The 21,229-nt window shown below is 42.0% G+C and overlaps 1 protein-coding gene across 1 annotated transcript in view; it reads left to right on the plus strand.

Annotated features, from left to right (window-relative positions):
- The first annotated feature begins 18,313 nt into the window (after positions 1 to 18,313).
- The window catches only part of vps26a (VPS26, retromer complex component A), a 72,211-nt gene continuing 69,295 nt past the window's right edge, over positions 18,314 to 21,229 (plus strand). Inside the window, exon 1 of the mRNA XM_060842296.1 lies at positions 18,314 to 18,374. Coding sequence (XP_060698279.1) covers positions 18,372 to 18,374 — 3 coding nt within the window. The 5' untranslated portion in view covers positions 18,314 to 18,371. The remainder of the gene's footprint in view (positions 18,375 to 21,229) is intronic.

The raw sequence follows: 21,229 nt of genomic DNA on the forward strand, positions 1-21,229 counted from the left end.
CAAACTGCATGTACCTTCTCAGGAAGGTCAGGACATTTGCTGCTGGCATATGGGGGTTGTACATATAGATTGTAACAACCCAACTCCTCTCTGTAGAGAGAACAAACAATGATGCCATGGACAAGATGGAGAAGCATTCTCATATTCTTCTCGAATACCTTCAGCAGGAGACGCTCATGTTGCTTCACGCTCCTGAAGACATGTTAAAGCAGCCCCCTCCCCCCAAGTTGGGGAAATGCTGCGGACAGAAAACGTCTGCTGCTTGGAACCCACAGCAATCCAGGTGGACTCTCTTCACAAATTGTCCATGTGAGTTTTCCTCTGGGTGTTCCAGTTTCCTCCCACAATCCAAAGACATGCAGGTCAGGTGAATTGCCCATGCTAAATTGGCCAGTGTTAGGTGCATTAGTCTGGGTTAAATGTATGGTAAAAGGGTAGGGGAATGTGTCTGGGTGGGTCGGTGTGGACTAGCTGGGCCAAATGGCCTGTTACCACACTGTAGGGAATCTAAAAAAAAAGGTGGTCCAGTTGACTAGCGATCCTTCCTCCACCTTCTTCACAATCACTCTGACAGTATTGCAGTCTACCTGGCCTAGGGCACATGCACTAGTAGAAGCAATAGCTCTATTTGGCTGTTCATTCACTGAATTGACGTTAGGCCAAAGCCAGCATAAAGATCCACCAGTAGCAGCTCAGTTTAACCAATAATTCTCCACACTCTTCTCTCAAACTCTTTCAATGATGAAGGTTCTCAGCCCAGACCCAGGATTAAGATGTCTCCCCTGCCAAGTAAGTATTGTCAGCAGCTCCCACGTATGTGTGGGAATGGTCGGGTAAACCCTAGATTTGGCTACGCATCAGTTATGCTGGTTCTTTCATGGATGCTATGTTTTTAGTCATTGTGGACACCCATTCAAAATAGTTGGGTGTGCGCTGAGTTCATTTGTCAAACACAGGGACGATGGTCGAAAAGTTGAGAGCATCTTTTGCAATACAAGGACTCCTGGAGTTGTTGGTCACAGACAACAAGGAATTTGAATATTTCCTCAAGTTGAACTGTGTTGGGCATATAAACAAAGCTCCATACCATCCACAATGTAACAGTCTGACTAAAGAGCTTTCAGGACAGAGTGTTGTACGTGATCTATCTGGACTTCAGTAAGGCATTCAACAAGGTTCCTCTTGGTAGTCTGGTTAGCAAGTTTAGATCTCATGGAATACAGGGAGAACTAGCCATTTGATACATTACTGGCTTAAAGGTAGAAGACAGAGGGTGGTGGAGGATTGCTTTTCAGACTGGAGGCCTGTGACTGATGGTATGCCATAAGATTGGGTTCAGGTTAACATCATTTATATAAACGATTTGGATGTGAACATAGGAGGTAAAGTTGCTAAGTTTGCAGATGACACCAAAATTGGAGGACAGCGAAGAAGGTTACCTCAGAGTACAATGGGATCTTGATCAGATGGGCAAATGAGTTGAGGAGTGGCAGATGGAATTTAATTTAGATAAATGTGAGGTGCTACATTTTGGAAAGGCAAATCAGAGCAGGACTTATAGACTTAATGGTAAGGTCCTAGGGAGTGTTGCTGAACAAAGAAACTTTGTAGTGCAAGTTCATTGTTCCTTGAAAGTGGAGTTGCAATAGATAGGATAGTGAAGAAGGCATTTCGTATGCTTTCCTTTATTAGACAGAACATTTGAGTATAGGGGTTGGGAGGTCATGTTGCAGGTGTACAGGACATTGGTTAGGCCACTGTTGGAATATTGTGTGCAATTCTGGTCTCCGTCCTATCTGAAGGTTATTGTGAAACTTGAGAGGGTTCATAAAAGATCTACAAGGATGTTGCCAGAGTTGGAGGATTTGAGCTATAAGGAGAGGTTGAATAGGCTGGGGATGTTTTTCCCGGAGCATCAGAGGCTGAGGGGTGATCTTATAGAGATTTATAAAATCATGAGAGGCATGGATAGAGAAAAGAGATAAAGTCTTTTCCCTGGGGGAGTCCAGAACTAGAGGGCATAGGTTAAAGGTGAGATGGAAAAAATTAAAAGGGACCTAAGGGGCAACTTTTTCACATAGAAGGTGGTTCATGTATGGAATGAGCTGCCAGAGGAAGTGATGGAAGCTGGTATAATTGCAACATTTAAAAGGCACTTGGATAGGAATATGAATAGGAAGGGTTTAGTGGGATATGGGCCACATGCTGGCAAATGGAACTAGTTTAATTTAGGATATCTGGTCGGCATGGACGATTTGGACTGAAGACTCTGTACACAAAGGCTTTATCCTTATATGCGAAGTGGAAATCCCTCGCCTTTTTAATATTGATCTTCCCTCCAGCATTATTGCAAAACCGATATACAATTCTCACGTTTTCCTCCATTCCTGAATAAGAATCACTTAACAGTGCAACATCATCAGAAAAAGTAAGGGATGAACAATGATGTGCCTCCCCTTCAAATTATACCAGATCTGGCATCTTCAAGCATTCATATCAGGGGATCCAACACTATAGTAAACAAAATTGGTGACAGCGTCATCTTGTTTCACTCATCGTGCTATTTTAAATGGGGACATTCTGACAAGTATATACCTCCACCACTATTGTATTATTAGTATAAAGATTTACTATCAATCAAATAAGCTAAAAATGTGTTGCTGGAAAAGTGCAGCAGGTCAGGCAGCATCAAAGGAGCAGGAGAATCAACGTTTCGGGCATGAGCCCTTCTTCAAGAATGAGGAAAGTGTGCCAAGCAGGCTAAGATAAAAGGTAAGGAGGAGGAACTTGGGGGAGGGGCGTGGGAATGCGATAGGTGGAAGGAGGTCAAGGTGAGGGTGATAGGCCGGAGTGGGGTGGGCTATCACCCTCACCTTATCACCTTAACCTTAACCTCCTTCCACCTATCGCATTCCCACGTCCCTCCCCCAAGTTCCTCCTCCCTGCCTTTTATCTTAGCCTGCTTGGCACACTTTCCTCATTCCTGAAGAAGGGCTCATGCCTGAAATGTTGATTCTCCTGCTCCTTTGATGCTGCCTGACCTGCTGCATTTTTCCAGCAACACATTTTCACTCTGATCTCCAGCATCTGCAGTCCTCACTTTCTCCTATCAACCAAATAAGCTTGTTATGATGCCTTAACAGCAGCCTTGGTCCTATTGAAAGAAATGCTTTTGCTCGATCAGTACAAACAACAGCTAATTCTCGCCTATTCTTTTTAGCGCCTTTAATAATATTATCAAGAATTTTAACATTTGGATTACAACTTGACACCCCAGCCAAAAACCTTTTTGTCTTAAATTTAATTCTACAGCATCACTCAATCTCCTAGCTAGTATCTTTGTAAAAAAATCCTAAGCAGAAGGAGTTTTATGCTAATTGGTCGCCAATTATCTATGTCCTTAAGGCTGGCCTTGTCATTAGGTTTAGAAATCAAAGTAGTTCGACTATTCTTCAAACATCCAGGGATAACCCCAGTTTTTATCCATAGAGTGAAAAGACCAGACAATCTCGTATCATTGTTCTTATGGAAGGACTGTATAACCTTGAAGCTAATGTCATCGGGTCCTGATGTCTTTGGGTCTATTCTACTGACGACATCTTCAACTTCTTTTATACTAATTGGTTCTATCAACTGATCTTTCCTCATTATACCCTTATAAGCTGCAAACCTCACAAAGTTTACCTTTCTGTTTGGAACAGAGAGTTTGTCTTTAAAAACCCGTTCTAATTCCTGCTTATTCAAAAGACAGGAGCTGTTTGAATGTACTCCTATCAACTGTCTAGCAAGCTACTATCTTCTCCATTCGTATAACAATTGCATTTTCGAAATCCAGCTTTTCTTCTGAGAGATCTTCTCTGTGCTTTATTCCTACGTCTGTTAAATTTATTCTTCACCTTTAAATATTTACTCTTACCACTCCTGAGACTTCCCCCAGTTTTGTGCAAAGCTTTCCTTTGCAGATAATTTTCCAATTCCACTTTGAAAACCACAATTGATCTGTCTCCATCATACGTTTGGGCAGTGCACGCAGATCCTAACCACACTGCAGAAGAAGTTTTTTGAGAATCAATTTAAATAGGCCCTCAGTTTTTTCACCAACTTTTCTCTCTATCAACTCCGTCTAGACCCCTCATAATTTTGGATATCCACACTAAATCTCCTTTCAACCTCTTCCTTCCCCAAAGAGATATATCACAAATTCTCCAGTTAATCCATGTAACTGAAGTTCCTCTTTCCTGGAATCATTCTCATAAACCAGTCCATAGAATCCCTACAGTGCAAAAGCAGGCCATTCAGTCCATTGAGCCACAGAAACCAATCCCTGTAACCCTGCATTTCCCATTGGTTAATGCACTAGCCTACACATCCTTCGACCAGGGGAGGATGGAGCACCCAGAGGAAACCCACACAGACATGGGAGAATGTTCAAACGCCCAAAGGTGGAATTGAACCCAGGTCCCTGGCACTGTGTGGCTGAAGTGCTAAGCAATGCCGCCCTGTTCTCAACTTCCCTAATGCCTTCACATTTTTTCTAAACTGCAGAATTGGATGGCAATGTTCCAGTTGAAGCTGAAACTGTAGGTGATTCAAGATTAACGTAGCTTCCTTCCTCATTAATTCTATGCCATTATTGTTAAAGTCCAGGATACTGTTTAGCAGCATAAAGTCATACAACAACAAAAGAGGCCCTTTGGCCCACCATGTCTATGCCAACCAATAAACACCAAACTACAATAATCAAATTTACCCACACTTGGTCCATAGCCCACTATGCCTTGCCACATTAAGTGCTTGTCTAGATGTTTCTTAAGTGCAAGAGTACTTGTATCCACCACTCAGGCAACATGCTCCATATTTCGGCCACCCTCTGAGTGAATTTTGTTTTCCTCAGAATCCCTCTAAATCACTTATTACTCATCTTAAACCTATGCCCCTTGGTCTTAGAAACAACTACAATGGGGAAAGAAATTCTCATGATCTACCCTATCAATCCCTCTCATAATTTTGTAAACCTCAATCAAATCACCCCACATCGTCCTCTGCTCCAGGGAAAACAACACCAGCCTATCTAGTCCCTCCTTATAACTGAGAAATTCTGCCTCATGCGGTGGATCTCTGCTGCATCCTCTCCAACGTAATCATGTCTTCCCGATAATGTAGTGACCAGAAATATTTATAGTATTCTATCTGTGGCCTAATAATGTTTTATAAATTTGCAACAAGACTTCCCTGTTCCTATATTTTACACCTGGTTAATGAAGGCAAACATCCCCTTTCCCTTCTTCACCATCGTGTGTCACCTCTGCTGACACCTTCAGGGATCTATGGACTTGTACGCCAAGTTCCCTTTGTCCCTCAGTACTCCTTAGGGACCTACTGTTCATTGTGTATATCCTTCCCTTATTAGACCTCCCAAAATGTATCACCGCACAGTTATCAGGATTAAATTCCATCTGCCATTGCGCTGCCCAATTTACTAGCTGCTTAATATCATACTGTAGCCTGAGACCATCCTCCTTACTATCAACAACATCACCAATTTTCATGTTATTGCAACATACTAACTATATCTTCTGCTTTCATTTCAAAGTCGTTAATGTTCATAACAGGCTTCCCATCAGAAAATCAACCCTCCACTGTTACCCTTTGCCTCCTATTTGCAAGCCAATTTTTAATTCAGTTTTCCAATTTATCCTGTATCTTTTAGGCTCTTACCTTTTGGACTAGCCTTTCACTTGGGATCTTATAAAAGGCTTTCCTGAAGTCCATCTACCCAACAATTGCACAAACCTTATTAATATGTTTAGTAAAAAAAAGCAATCAAATTAGTCAGACAGGATGTCTCTCCAATAAATCCATGCTGACAATCTCTGATCAATCCCTTCCTTTCCAAGTGTTGATTAATCCTGTCCCACAAAGTTTTTTTTTCCCAGTAAGTTCCCGACCAATGATGTCAGGCTAACTGGCCTGTAGTTACCTGGCCTATCCCTGCTGCACCACTTGAACAAAGGAACCATGTCAGCTATCCTCCAGTTATCTGGCATTTCACCAGTAGCTAACGAAGTATTAAATATTTCTGTCGGTGCTCCAGCAATTTCCCCTCTTCGCTCCATAGCAGCCTAGGATACACCTCATCAGCTTAATGCCTGCTAAAATACCTAAAACCACCTCGTCTTTATTAATTTTGATATGATCTAGAACCTCATTATACCAACTGAAATCTTACTAATTTAAGATCTCACCTATGTCCTCTTACTCCACAATAGATGTAGTCTTTAAAACAACCTTTGGTCTTTAAAATGCCTCATTCTTTACCTTCTTGTTCTTAATAAACTTATAAAATACCTCGGGATTTTCCTTAATCTTGTCTGTCAAAGATATTTTGTGGTTCCTGTTTGCCCTTCAAGTTTCTTCTTTAAGCACCCCTCTACAGTATCTATACTCCTGAAGGTTCTCCTCCATTTTTAATGTGTTGTACATATCAACATGTGTTTCCTTCTTTTTCTTTATCAAACACCTGATGTTTCTTGCTATCCAGGATTCTCTGGATTCTCTGCCCTTGCCTTCACTCTTAGAGGAACATGCTGGCCTTGCACACTTACTTTACTAGTTTTAAAAGACTGATACTTTCCAAATGTAGACTTACCTGCCAGTAGCTGCTACAAGTCCATGTTTGCCAAATCTTTTCTAACGATATTGAAATTGACCTTCCCCAAGTTTAGACAATTAACTTCTGCACTATACTTATCCCTTTCCATAATGACTCTGAAACTGACAGAGTTTTGATCACTATTGCAAAAATACTTGCCCACTGATACTTTAACCACTTGACCAGCTTCATTCCCCAGGATTAGATCTAGTACTGCCCCTTCTCGAGTAGGATATCTAGGTACTGGCACAAAAAGCTCTCCTGGATGCACTTTAAAAATTCCACCTTGTCAAACCCTTTTGCACTTGTCATGCTAGCACAGTTGAAATCTCCTACTAGTACAACCTAATTGCTCTCACACTTTTCACAGAATCCCTGCAGTGTGGAAATAGACCATTTGGCGCACACTGATCCTCTAAAAACCATCCCACAAAGACCCACTTTCCTACCCTGTAACCTTGCATTTACCAGTGCTAATCCAACTAGCCTGCACATCGTTCGATGCCATAGACAATTTAGCTTGGCAATCCACCCAACCTGCACATCTTTGGACTGTGGAAGGAAACCCATGCAGACACTAGAAGAATATGCAAACACCACACAGACTAGAATCTGTCTAATTCCGAGTCTGGAATCGAACCCGAACTCCTAGCACTGTAAGATAGCATGCCATTGAGCTACTGTACCGTCCTTTCTGTAATTTGCCTACATAATTGCTCCTCAATTTCCTTCTGATTTTTAAACTCTGCCTAGATTATCATTTGAAAACCCTCAGAACATAGAACATAGAACATTACAGTGCAGTACAGGCCCTTCAGCCTTCAAAGTTGTGCTGCCCTGTGAAGCCAATCTGAAGCCCATCTAACCTGAACTATTCCATTCTTGTCCATATGCCGATCCAATGACCATTTAAATGCCCATAACATTTGCAAATCCACAACTGCTGCAAGCAGTGCATTCTACACCCCTACTACTCTCTGAGTAAAGAAACTACCTCTGACATCTGTCCTATATCTATCACCTCTCAATTTGAAGCTATGTCCCCTCATGTTAACCATCATCATCCTAAGAAAAAGGCTCTCACAGTCCACCCAATCTAACCCTCTGATTATCCTATATGTCTCAATTAAGTCAACTCTCAACCTCCTTCCCTCTCACGAAAATAGCCTGAAGTCCATCAACCTTTCCGTGTAAGACTTTCCCTCCATACCAGGCAACATTCTGGTAAATCTCCTCTGAACCCTTTCCAAAGCTTCCGCATCCTTCCTATAATGCGGTGACCAGAATTGCAGGCAATACTCTAGGTGCAGCCTCACCAGAGTTTTGTATAGCTGCAGCATGACTTCATGGTTCTGAAACTCAATTCCTCTACCAATAAAAGCCAACACACCATATGCCTTCTTAACAGTCCTATCGACTTGGATGGCAACTTTGAGGGATCTATTTCCATGGACACTGAGATCTCTCTGCTCATCTATATTACCAAGAATCTTACATTCGCCCAGTACTCTGCATTCTTGTTACTCCTTGCAAAGTGAATCACCTCATGCTTTTTGGCATTAAACTCCATTTGACATCTCTCAGGCCAGCACTGCAGCTTATCTCTGTCCCTCTTAACCTACAACATCCTTCGGCACTATCACAACTGTACTTACCTTAGTATTGTCCGCAAATTTACTAAACCATCCTTCTCCGTCCTCATCCAGGTCATTTATAAAAATGATGAGCAGCAGTGAACCCAAAACAGATCCTTGCAGTACACCACTAGTAAGTGAACTCCACGATGAATATTTCCCATCAACCATCACCCTCTGTCTTCTTTCAGCTGGCTAATTTCTGATCCAAACTGGTAAATCACTCTCAGTCCCATGCCTCCCTATTTTGTGCAGTAGCCTACCATGGGGAACATTATCAAATGCCTTACTGAAATCCATATACACCACATTAATAGCTTGCTCTCATCTACCTGTTTTGTCACATTCTCAAAGAACTCAATAAGGTTTGTGAGGCATGACCTACCTTTCACAAAACCATATTGGTAATCCCTAATCAATGTTTTCCGATTGAGTTGATTATAAATCCTATCTCTTATAACTTTTCCAACACTTAACCCACAACTCAAGTAAGGCTCAATGGTCGACCAGGGTTGTCTCTATTCCCCTTCTTGAACAAGGGAACAGCATTTGCTATCCTCTAGTCTTCTAGTATTATTCCTTTTGTTACGACATGAGGTAAACTTTCCTGCATAATTTAAAACCAGCAACACAGAAAAGATTTATTCCATGCAGCAATCTGTGAAAATTTGTGTGGCCAAGAACAATGTAAAGTAAAAATGACTAACTTTAGTTCTTAAAATATAACTAACCCCTATTTTCAATTTCTTTCTCTAACCTATCTATTACCTTCCCTCTATAATATTAGTCTGATAAAGCTTACAATTAATATTTACAAAACAACACTTCTTATCTCAAAGCCAGGCAGCTGTAGGTTCTTGTCTTCAGATCTCCCTATGTCTTCTTTTCTCCTTGTTAGGACTTTCTGCATCACAGGTTACTGTTATAAAAGGTACGTTTGAGAGATTTTTTTTTCAAGCAGTCTGGTACATACTATATTTGGCAGTTCTCCTCACAATTGTTCAATTTTCCCCTGGTCTTAAACCCCAGAACATCGGATTGTGTCATTGGCTTTTAAGATTGTCAATATACTCAATTCAAACTTGATTGGAAATTGGCATCTTTTTTGGGGTATAATTTAAACTGATTGGCCAAATTTGCATTTGCTTTTACTCCAGGCAACAAGCTAATTGAGTTGTTTGAGTGTTGCATTGCTACCTTCTTGAAAACACTTGGTGCCATGTCTGGTAGTTATGCAGCTTTTAATTCTTTTAAAATACAACCACATCTTCATAACACCTCCCCACTTAAGAAAAAAATGAACCATCATAATGAAAAGATTGCCTTTCTTTCTACCTTTTAAACACATTACCCTAACATACCGATAACTTGCATAAAAGTTTACCTTAATTTCTTCCCACATACCTAAACGAACATAAAACATTAAATAAATACAAATCTCATCTCAACTCTATCAGTTAAATCTGTGATAACGTGTTTGCGTCTATATTCTTCTGACCTGCAACATGTATGATTTTTAAATTAAAATTCTGTAATATAAGACTCCAATGAAATAGTATCATATTCTTATCATTAAAACATTCTAAGAATGTAAGCAGATTGTCGTCAGTGTACACAATTGTCTTCAACACATTGTTCGTGACAAACACATTAAAATGATGTAAGGCCAGTACCAAACTCAATAGTTCCTTTCGATTGTGGAGTATTTCCTCAGTGGTTGTTAACCTTCTTTGACAAGTAACCAACTGACAGTACAATCCCATCCTCATTTTCCTGAAAGAAGACAGCTCCAACTCCAATGTCATGAGCATTGATGGCGACTTGAAAAGGTTTGAAAAGTTTGGTGTAGCTAAAACTGGTTTGGTGGTTGATTTCAAATGGTCAAATGCCTCCTGGCATGCTCTGTCCAGCAAAAGTTTGTGTTCTTCTTCAGAAAATCGGTTAATAGTGCCACAACATTGCTGAAGTTTGGAACAAACTTCCAATAGAAACCGCAGAGTCCTAAGAATCAAAATACCTCTTTCTTCAAATTTCGTCGTGGAAATTCCTTGATAGCCTTTGTTTTTGTGTTCCGTGGGGTCAACCTTCCATGACTAATGTTATGTCCCAAGAACATCACCTCTGCTTTTGGCAGAATTCTGTTTTATTTACGTTTATCACCAGTTTTGCTTCTTGTCGTCATTCAAAGAGCTCTGCCAAATGTACCATGTGATCTTTCCAGGACTTACTAAAGATCACTACATCATTCAAATAGACTGCACAGTTTGTTAACCCACCCACATCTTCATTACACTTTAGACAGTGACAACATAAAAATCAAAGCCAAATACTTAATAATCTCTTCCCTGGCTTCCCAGAGACCCTAGGATAAATCCCATCCAGACCTGGGGATTTATCTATTTTCACACTTTCCAGAGTTTCTAACACCTCCTCCTTGTGAACCTGAATCCCATCACATCTAGTAGCCTGTTTCTCAATATTCTTCTCGACAATATTGTCTTTTTCCAGTTTAAATACTGACAAAAATATTCATTTAGCACTTCCCTTATCTCCTCTGACTCCATGCACACTTTCCCCTTAGTGTCCTTGATTGGCCCTAATCTAAATCTACTCATTATTTTATCCCTGATATACCTATAGAAAGCTTTAGGGTTTTCCCTGATCCTATCCATCAATAACTTCTCATGTTCCCTCCTTGTCCACCTTAGCTCTCTCTTTAGGTCTTTCCTGCTATTTTGTAACTGTCAATCATCCTAGTTGAGCCTTCACATCTCATCCTATCATAAGCCTTCTTCTTCCTCTTGACAAGAGATTCAACTTATTTAGTAAACTACAGCTCCTGCGCTCAGCAACTTCCTCCCTGTCTGACAGGTACATGCTCATCAAGGACACACAGTAGCTGTTCCTTGAATAAGTTCCACATTTCTATTGTGCCCATCCCCTGCAGTTTCCTTCCCATCCTATGTATCCTAAATCTTGTCTAATTGCATTGTAATTGCCTTTCCCACAGAAGTTGCTATTGCCCTCTGGTGTATACCTACCCCTTTCCATCGTGAAAGTAAACATAACTGAATTATGGTCACTATCACCATAATGCTCACCTTCCTCCAAATCTAACATCTGGCCGGGTTCATTACCCAGTACCAAATCTAATGTGGCCTTGCCCCTTTTTGGCCATTCTATATATTGTGTCAGAAAACCCTTCTGCACACATTGGACAAAAACTGACCCATCTAAAGTACTTGAACTATAGTATTCTCAGTCAATATTTGGAAAGTTAAAGTCCTCTATAACAACTACTCTGACACTCTCGCTCCAATCGAGAATCATCTTTGCTATCCTTTCCTCTAAATCTCTGGACCTATTTGGAGGCCTATAGAAAACTACCAACGGGGTAACCCCTCCTTTCCTGTTTCTACTCTCAGCCCATGCTACCTCAGTTGACGAGTCCTCAAATGTCCTTTCTGCAGCCATAATACTGTCCTTGACTAACAATGCCACACCCCCAACTCTTTTAAGATCTTCTTTGTTCTTATTGAAACTTCTAAATCCTGGTACCTGCGAACCATTCCTGTCCCTGCTCTATCCACGTTTCTGAAATAGCCAGATACTGAACCATGCTGAAGTTCACCCATCTTATTCTGGATGCTCCTGACATTGAAACAGACACACTTCAACCTAACTTCTTGTGACCAGTGCCTTCTTGTGACCCTGAAAACTTATTTTGGACCTCCCTATTCTCAACGTCGTCTATGCTTGAGCTACAATTTAGGTTCCCATTCCCCTGCTGAATTAATTCAAACTTACAAGAAGAGCATAGCAAATACCTCCCCCAGGATATTGATACCCCTCTGGTTCAGGAGAAGACCATCCTTTTTGTAGAGGTCCCACCTACCCCAGAAAAAGAACCAATTATCCAGGAATCCAAAACACTCCCTCCTGTAGCCTCGCGTTCAACACCTCTCTCTCCCTATTCCTCACCTCGCTAGCACGAGGCATGGGCAACAAACTAGACATAACAACTCTGTTTGTCCTCGCGCTAAGCTTCTACCCTAGCTCCCTGAATTTCCCCTCTCTGTCATTGGTGCCTATGTGGACCAGGACTTGGGGCTGTCCCCCCCTCCCATTCAAGGGATCCTGAAACACGATCCAAGACATCATGAACCCTGATGCCTGGAAAGCAACATGCCAATTGTGAGTGTCTCTCTTTCCCATAGAACCTCCTATCTGTCCTCCTAACTATGAAGTCTCCAGTGACCACTGCCCTTCTAAGGCATCTTCCTTTATTACTGCAGTGATGGTTTACTGTATCAATAATGCATGCCTCCACCTTTCTTACATCCTCCCATCACACTTGAAACTGCTAAAACTTGGAATATTGAGCTACAATTCCTGTCCTTCTTTCATGTCTCTGTAACTGCAACAACAGCATATTCCCACATGCATACTTCCTCGCATTAAAATAGAAGCAACTTCGTCTTCTGATCCTGGGGTGGAATGGTGGTTCAGTGGTTAACACTGCTGCCTCACAGCGCCAGGGACCTGAGTTTGATTCTGGCCTCGGGTCTGTGTGGAGTTGTGCATTCTCCCTGTGTCTGCATGGGTTTCCTCCGGGTGCTCCGGTTTCTTCCCATAGTCCAAAGATAATCAGGTCAGGTGATTGGCCATGCTAACTTGCCCATAGTGTTAGGTGCATTAGTCAAGGATAAAGATAGGGAAATGAGTCTGGGTGGGCTATTCTTTGGAGGGTCAGTGTGGACTTGTTGGGGCAAAGAGCCTGTTTCCACACCGTAGGGAATCTAATTTACCATGTGACCTCTCATGCCTATGTCTCCTTCTCCTGCCTGAATGTCCTGTTATGCTTCTATATTTGACTGAAAGTTGCTCCCAACTTTGCATCTACTCTGTGCTCCATCCCTCTTACCGGATTACTTTGGATTAGGCGTGGCACAGTGACTCAGTGGTTAGTGCTCCTGCCTCACAGTACTATGGGCCTGGGTGTGATTCCATCCTTCGTGACTGTGTGGAGTTTGCATGTTCTCCCTATGTCTGCATGGGTTTCTGCTGGGTGCTCTGGTTTCTTCCCACAGTCAAAGGTTTACGTGGATTGCTCATGCTAAATTGAGCTGAGTGTTCAGTGGTGTGCTGGCTGGATGGATTTGCCATGGAAAATGCAGAGTTACAGAAATAGAGCAGGGGTCTGGGTCTGGATAGGATGCTTTTGGAGGTCTGTGTAGAATCAATGAGCTGAATAGCCTCTTTGCACACAGTAGGATGTCTATAGCTTTAAAATCTTCCCAACAGCATGAGCAAACCTGCTAGCAAGGATGCTGGACTCATGCTAGTTCAACCTGCCCAGCATGTACATGTCGCACTTACCCCAGATCCATGCTAAAATCTAAAATCCTCCTCTATACATTATCCCATTAGCGACACGTTGATCTGACCTACCTTCCTATTCTTATACTCAGTAACACGAGGCACTTGTAGTAATCCAGACCTTAGCAGTCATCCTCTTTAATCTGGTATTTAGCTCTCTAAATTCCTATTACAGCACAACATGTACCATGACTGCTGGCTGGTCACTCTCTCCCTTCGTAATGCTCTTTAACTACTCTAAGACATCCTTGACCTTGCCACCATGGAGGCAACATACCATTTACTGCCACAGAACTGCCTGTCAGTTCCCCTTACAATCAAGTCCTTTATCACTCTATCAGTCTTCTTCCCCAGCAAGGTGCAGCAGAGCTAACCATGGTGTCACAAACTTCGCTGTCGCTGCTTTCTCCTGAGAGGCCAACACCTCTCACAGTATTCCAAATGGTATATCTGTTTGAGAGGCAATGGCCACAGGGAACTCCTGCAGTGCCTGCCCATGTTTCCTGGCCTTGCTGGTTGTCACCCAATGCTTTTCTGTCTGTGTCATCCTTACTTGTGATGTGATTAACTCACTAAACATACTATCCACAACATTCTCAGCCTCATGGATGCTCCGTAGTGAGTCCATCTGCAGCTCTAACCACTCCATGTGGTCAATCAGGTGCTGTAGCTGAACACACTACCTACATACATGGTCACCATAGAGACTGGAAGTGTCCCCAATTTCACACATATTGCAGAAGAAGCATTCCATGGAGCCAAGTTCTCCTGCCATTATGTTCCGTGCCATTAATCTAATCAGATTTCCCATACTCTTTTTTTCCTATTGCTAACAAACTACGAACCACAAAAATAAGGACTTCATACTTGATATCCCTCCCGGTATTCTCTCAGTCCCTAAAGCTGGTTGCCAAGCAAACAATCACTTCACTGCTTCTCTGTGCCATCACTGCCAATTGTTTCTTCCTGTTCAGAATGAAGCTTTTAAATTTTTATCACACCTCCCCCTATTGGCATCGCTCCAAGACTCTGTTTCCTGGTGAGTAGACCTCACAAACCTTGCAGTTTTTCATCCAACTTTAATCACCCAATCAGCTGCTTCATCCTATCCTGTATCATATTTTGAACCCTGATGTCGCCTTCAAAGCTCTTCCTCTGGACTCAGTGAAGATTCGCTATGCTCCTCTCCATTAGACTGAATTTTGCCATCTTCTTGCCCACTCTCTTCACCTGTTTGTACTTCTTTGTAGCATCCATGTCCTCCTCACAAACTATATTGCGACAACTTTATAGCATTTGCTGACTTTTCTAATGCATTAATACAGACCGTAAATAGCTGGGCTCCATCATTGATCACAGCGGTCAACTTGAGAATGCCCCATTTATCTGTCTGTTAAGTGATTTTCTATCCCTGCTAACATATCGCCCTCAACTCTATGAATCTTTATATTGCCTTTTGTGTGGTATCTATTGAATTTCTTTTCAAAGTCCAGGTATCTGCTAATTCTGCTCTATCTAACCCATTGGTTGTATTCTAAAAAAGAATTCATAAATTTGTCAAACGTGATTTCCCTTTTGTAAAGTCACTTTGACTTTGTCTGGTTATACTGTGATCTTCTAACAAATGTATTGTTAAGACTTCTTTCATAACAGATTCCAGCACTAGCATGACTGAGGTCTGAAATCTCACAATATCAGGTTATAGTCCAACCAGTTTATTTGAAAACGTGAACTTTTGGAGCTCTGCTCCGTCCTCAGGCGTGGTACGAGAGCAGGAAGGAAAATTGACATGGAATTTAAAAGCAGAAAGTTCCGAAAGCTCACGTCGTGTGATTTTTGACCTTGTCCAATCCAGTCCAACACTGGCTCCTCCACAACACAGCATGACTGATGTCAGGCTAACTCCCTGCTTTCTTTCTCCCTGCTTTCTAGAATAGTGAAATTATATTTACTAATTTCCAATCTGTGGGACCATTCCAGAATTAAGGGAATTTCAAAAAATCATAGCCAGAGCACCCACTATCTCTGTTGCTACCACTTTTAAAATCTGGGACCTTAAGCCGCCAAGTCCTGGAGTTTTGTTGTATTGTAGTTCGTTAAGTTTTTGCTAGTACTATTTCCCTGCCAATATTATTTTCTTCATTTTAAAACATATCTAGTGTATTCTCTATTTCTGGTATAGAACATAGAACATTACAGCACAGTACAGGTCCTTCAGCCCTTGATGACCTGTGAAACCTATCTGAAGCCCATCTAACCTATACTATTCCATTCTTGTCCATATGCCTGCCCAATGACCATTTAAAAGCCCTTAAATTTGATGAGTCTACTACAGTTGCAGGCAGTGTGCGCCACACCCCTGAGTAAAGAAACTACCTCTGACATCTCTCCTTTATCTATCAATTTAAATCTATGATTCCTCGTGCTAAGCATCGCCATCTGAGGAAAAGGCTCTCACATCCAACCTATCTCTGATTATCTTAGATGTCTCAATTAAATCAACTCTCAACCTTCTTCTCTTTAACAAAACAGCCTCAAGTCCATCAATCTTTCCTTGTAAGACCTTCCCTCCATACCAGGCAACATCCTGATAAATCTCCTCTAAACCCTTTCAAAAGCTTTCACATCCTTCCTATAATGCGGTGACCAGTACTGCAGGCAATACTCCAAGTGCAGCCTCACCAGAGTTTTGTACAGCTGCAGCGTGACTTCATGGTTCTGAAACTCAATCCTTCTACCAATAAACGCTAATACACCATATGCCTTCTTAGCAACCCCTATCAACCTGGGTGGCAACTTTGAGGAATCTATTTACATGGACATCAAGATCTCTCTGCTCACCTACACTACCAAGAATCTTACCATTTGCCCATTATTCTGCATTCCTGTTACTTCTTCCAAAGAGAATCACCTCACAGTTTTCTGCATTAAACTCCATTTGCCACCTCTCAGCCGAGCTCTGCAGCCCAGCCCCCTCTGTCACCCACAACATCCTTCATCACTATCCTCAACTCTACCAACCTTACTGTCATCCGCAAACTTACTAAATCATCCTTCCACGCCCTCATCCAGGTAATTTATAAAAATGACAAGCAGCAGTGGACCCAAAACTGATCCCAAAACCACTAGTAAGTGAACTCCAGGATGAATATTTCCCATCAACCACCACCCTCTGTCTTCTTTCAGCTCACCAATTTCTGATCCAAACCACCAAGCCACCCTCAATCCCATGCTTCCATATTTTCTGCAGTAGCCTACATTGGAGAACCTTATCAAATGCCGAAGTGAAATCCATATACTGTACAGTACATCAACTGCTTTACCCTCATCCACCTGCTTGGTCACCCACTCAGAGAACTCAATAAGATTTGTGAAGCATGACCTACCCTTCACAAAACTGTGCTGACTATCCTTAATCAACTTTTTCCTATCAAGATGATGATAGGAAACTTTTCCAACACTTTACCCACAACCGAAGTAAGGCTCACTGGTCTATAATTACCAGGGATGTCTCTACTTCTCTTCTTGAACAAGGGAACAGCATTTACTATCTTCCAGTTTTCTGGCAGTATTCCTCTAGGCAATTACTACATAAAGATCAAAGCCAAAGGCTTGGCAATCTCCTCCCTCGCCTCCCAGAATAACCTAGGATAAATCCCATCCCTATTTTTAAACTTATATGATGGCGTATTCTGCTAAAAGACACAAAATGTTTGTAGAGTGGCAAATACAAGGTGCAATTGTTTGCAAATCTTCATAGCTGTATCTAAGGTGGATTAGAAGACTATGGTAGCGATTTCTACTGTCACTCACCATCCTCTGAACGGATTGTAACAATGTATCTATTTTAAGGGCAACCAGGCCTTAATATTTCGTCCTTATTATTTATCCAATGCCTGAATGTTCCACTTTGTGATGTTAAAATCACACAACACCAGGTTATAGTTCAACAGGTTTAATTGGAAGCACTAGTTCCCGTCCCTTCTTCACCACCTGATGAAGGAGTGTCGCTCCAAAAGCTAGTGTGCTTCCAATTAAACCTGTTGGACTATAACCTGGTGTTATGTGATTTTTAACTTTGTACATCCCAGTCCAACACCGGCATCTCCAAATCACGACCACTTTGTGATGATGGTAAACACAGATTGAATGTGGTTGAAAATGTGTTGCTGGTTAAAGCACAGCAGGACAGCCAGCATCCAAGGAACAGGAAATTCGACGTTTCAGGCATAAGCACTTCATCGAAACGTCGAATTTCCTGTTCCTTGGATGCTGCCTGACCTGCTGTGCTTTAACCAGCAACACATTTTCAACTGTGATCTCCAGCATCTGCAGACCTCATTTTTTTTAACACAGATTGAATACCTAACCATGCCCTGTCCTTGATGTGTGCTGTGTCCGTCTCCTCCTTTGACTAATTATATCAGATTTTTATTAACGTTTTAACACATATTAGGACACAGCACCAGGGTGAGAGGGTGTTGAAGCCAGACCCTCGAGCTCAGGGGCAGGAGTACTGTGACATCTACTGTGTCTGTACCTGAGGGTGGAGGAGCCTGCCCCCTGGCCTGACTGCCCATCCCCCACTCTCTGACGAATTGCACGCTATCCCTTTAAGGGCGAATCACGTGACTGAGTAGGTCCCTTTAATTGGATCACGTGAGTGCTCGTGGCTGCGTGAGAGAAGAAGAGGAAGAGGAGGAGGGATGGTGAGTGACTGAAGGAAGCAGTTACCACGGCCCCGGGGCGCTTCTACGGCAGGCCGAGGTCTTGTTGCGGCCTCCACACTCTTCCCTTGGGCCTGGTTCAAAAGGGGACTGCGGCCTTCCCTCCCGGGCCCAGGGGAAGGGCTGTTGGGTCGGGAGGTCAGGGTCCCGACGGTCCCTGCCCATTGATCCTGGTTCCCGGGTATTAGGAAAGTGGCTGCCCCTTTTATTGTCCAAGTTTGAGGGCAGGGTTCCTGATCGTCCTCGTGTACCTTTTAAAGAATGGCCTCTGGATCGTGCCAGAGTGCTCGGTTTGGAACGGTTAGGAGCTCCAGAACCACCGGGGGACATGGCAGCAGGGGCAGTGAGGGATTTGTTTATTGGCCATCCCATATACCTGGACCCTTGTCACTGTAACTGGACTACTTGCTGCACCAACAGAGAAGTGGATAGTTAGTTGTTAATCACATTGTTCCGAATCTGATTCGCCTTTAGCCGGATAAAGCTTGCAGCTTTCCTTTATGTAAGGAAACCTATTTGGTTAATACAAACATTATGGCTTTCAAAGTTGCAATTAAAGTCTGAGACGAAAACAGAAATTACTGGTAAAGCTCAGCAGGTCTTGCAGCATTTATGGAGAGAAATCAAAGTTTTGGTGACAGTGACCCTTCCTCGGAACTATGATTAAAGCATCTGAATTTGAAATCCAATAACAAGCACTGCAGTAACACTATATACAATGTGTGGTAGGAGATTCCCTAGATAAGATCAGTGTGAAGCTCAGAACATGTGTTTTGACATATAGTAGATGGTAGTGAAAGATGTAAGGATAATGCTAACAAGTGAATTGTTAGAGTAGAGTAGAAGTAAATGGGATAGCATTGATAAGATCCTGAAAAGTAGTGGAAGAGCTGGAAGGGTCAGATTTCTGCCTTAGGAAGAAACTTGTGTGCAGTGAGGAAGAGGTAGATTTACAAAAATCACATGATAATCTTTTCTGTATTCATTCATGGGACAAGCATGTCATTGGCTAGATTATTGTTTATTGGCTAGATTATTGTTTATTGCCCATCTGGAATGGCCCAGAGTCAACCACATTGAAGTGGGTCTGGAGTCATGTGTAGATTATCAGTGAACCAGATGTTTTTCCTGACAAAGGTTTCATGGTCATCATTAAATTATTACTTTCAGATTTTTATTGAATTTAGATCTCCAGAACATTACCCATGTTTCTGGGTTAATAATCTAGCAATAATATCGCTAGAATCAGAGATTTACAGCATGGAAACAGACGCTTCGGTCCAACCCGTCCATGCCGACCAGATATCCCAACCCAATCTAGTCCCACATGTCAGCACCCGGCTCATATCCCTCCAAGCCCTTCCTATTCATATAACCATCCAAATGCCTCTTTAATGTTGTATTTGTACCAGCCTCCACCACTTCCACTGGCAGCTCCTTTCATATACGTACTACTCTCTGTGTGAAAAAGTTGCCCCTTGGGTCTCTTATCTTTCCCCTCTCACCCTAAACTTATACCCTCTAGTTCTGGGCTTCCTGACTCCAGGGAAAAGACTTTGTCTATTTACCCTATCCATGCCCCTCGTAATTTTGTAAACCTCTATATAAGGTCATCCCTCAGCCTCTGACGCTCCAGGGAAAACAGCCCCAGCTTGTTCAGCCTCTCCCTATAGCTCAAATCCTCCAACCCTGGCAACATCCTTGTGAAACTTGAAAGGGTTCAGAAAAGACTTACAAAATCTTTCCAATAGGAAGGAAACCCGAATCTCTCTCAATATTCCAACAATGGCCTAACCAGTGTCCTGTACAGTTGCAACATGACCTTCCAATTCCTCTACTCAGTTCTCTGACCAATAAAAGAAAGTACACCAAATGCCGCCTTCACTATCCTATCTACCTGCAACTCCACTTTCAAGGAGCTATGATCTTACACTCCAAGGTCTCTTTGTTCAGCAACACTCCCTCGTGTATAAGTCCTGCTAAGACTTGCTTTCCCAAAATGCAGCATCTTGCATTTATCTGAATTAAACTCCATCTGCCACTTATCAGCCCATTTGGTCAAGATGTATTGTAATCTGAGGTTATGCGCACGCATAAGGGTGGGTGTGTGTATCTGTGTGTGTAGAAATTTATTAAAAATACAAATAGTTCCAGAAGACTGGTGAGCAGCTTAAATAATTTCACTTGGCTTAAAATTGTGGTAGAAGAGGCAATGGAATTATTTTTCAAAAATGTGATTGAAAACATCTTGAAACTAAAATTGTTAGGATTAAGCCACATAAAATACTGGGAAAAAAGGCTGCATTTGACCAGCCTTAGTGAATTCTTCACTGAATGCACAGTCAAGACTAATGTAGTACAAGCAATTTATTTAGCTATTTGACATGTCTTTGAGGTATTTCTCAGACTTGCGACAGAAGTGCAGTTGGGGGACAAATTAAATGGATAGTAACCAGTCTGCAAAGCAGAAGACAGGAATAAAGGTATTACACAAATAGGCAAAAGATGGGAAATGGTGTTTCCACAATGCTCAGTGAATGAAACAAAAACTGAAATTGCTAGAAAAGGCTTAGCAGCTCTGGCAGCCTGAATGGAGTGAAACCAGAGTTAAGATTTTTAGAACTATAAGAATGTGTTTTGAAGAATGGTCACTGGACCTGAATATTAACTCTGTGTTCTGTCCATTGGTGCTGTCAGAGCTGCATCTCTAAGAATTTCTGTTTTTGTTTTTTAACACTCTTTTATTTCTAGAGGTAAATAATATCAAAACTGTTGATGTTATTTTTAAATTTTTGTAGAAATGGGGATAGTGATGCTGCCCTGCCTCACGTTCAATG

Source organism: Hemiscyllium ocellatum, chromosome 22, assembly GCF_020745735.1.
Source record: "Hemiscyllium ocellatum isolate sHemOce1 chromosome 22, sHemOce1.pat.X.cur, whole genome shotgun sequence".
Lineage (NCBI taxonomy): Eukaryota > Metazoa > Chordata > Chondrichthyes > Orectolobiformes > Hemiscylliidae > Hemiscyllium > Hemiscyllium ocellatum.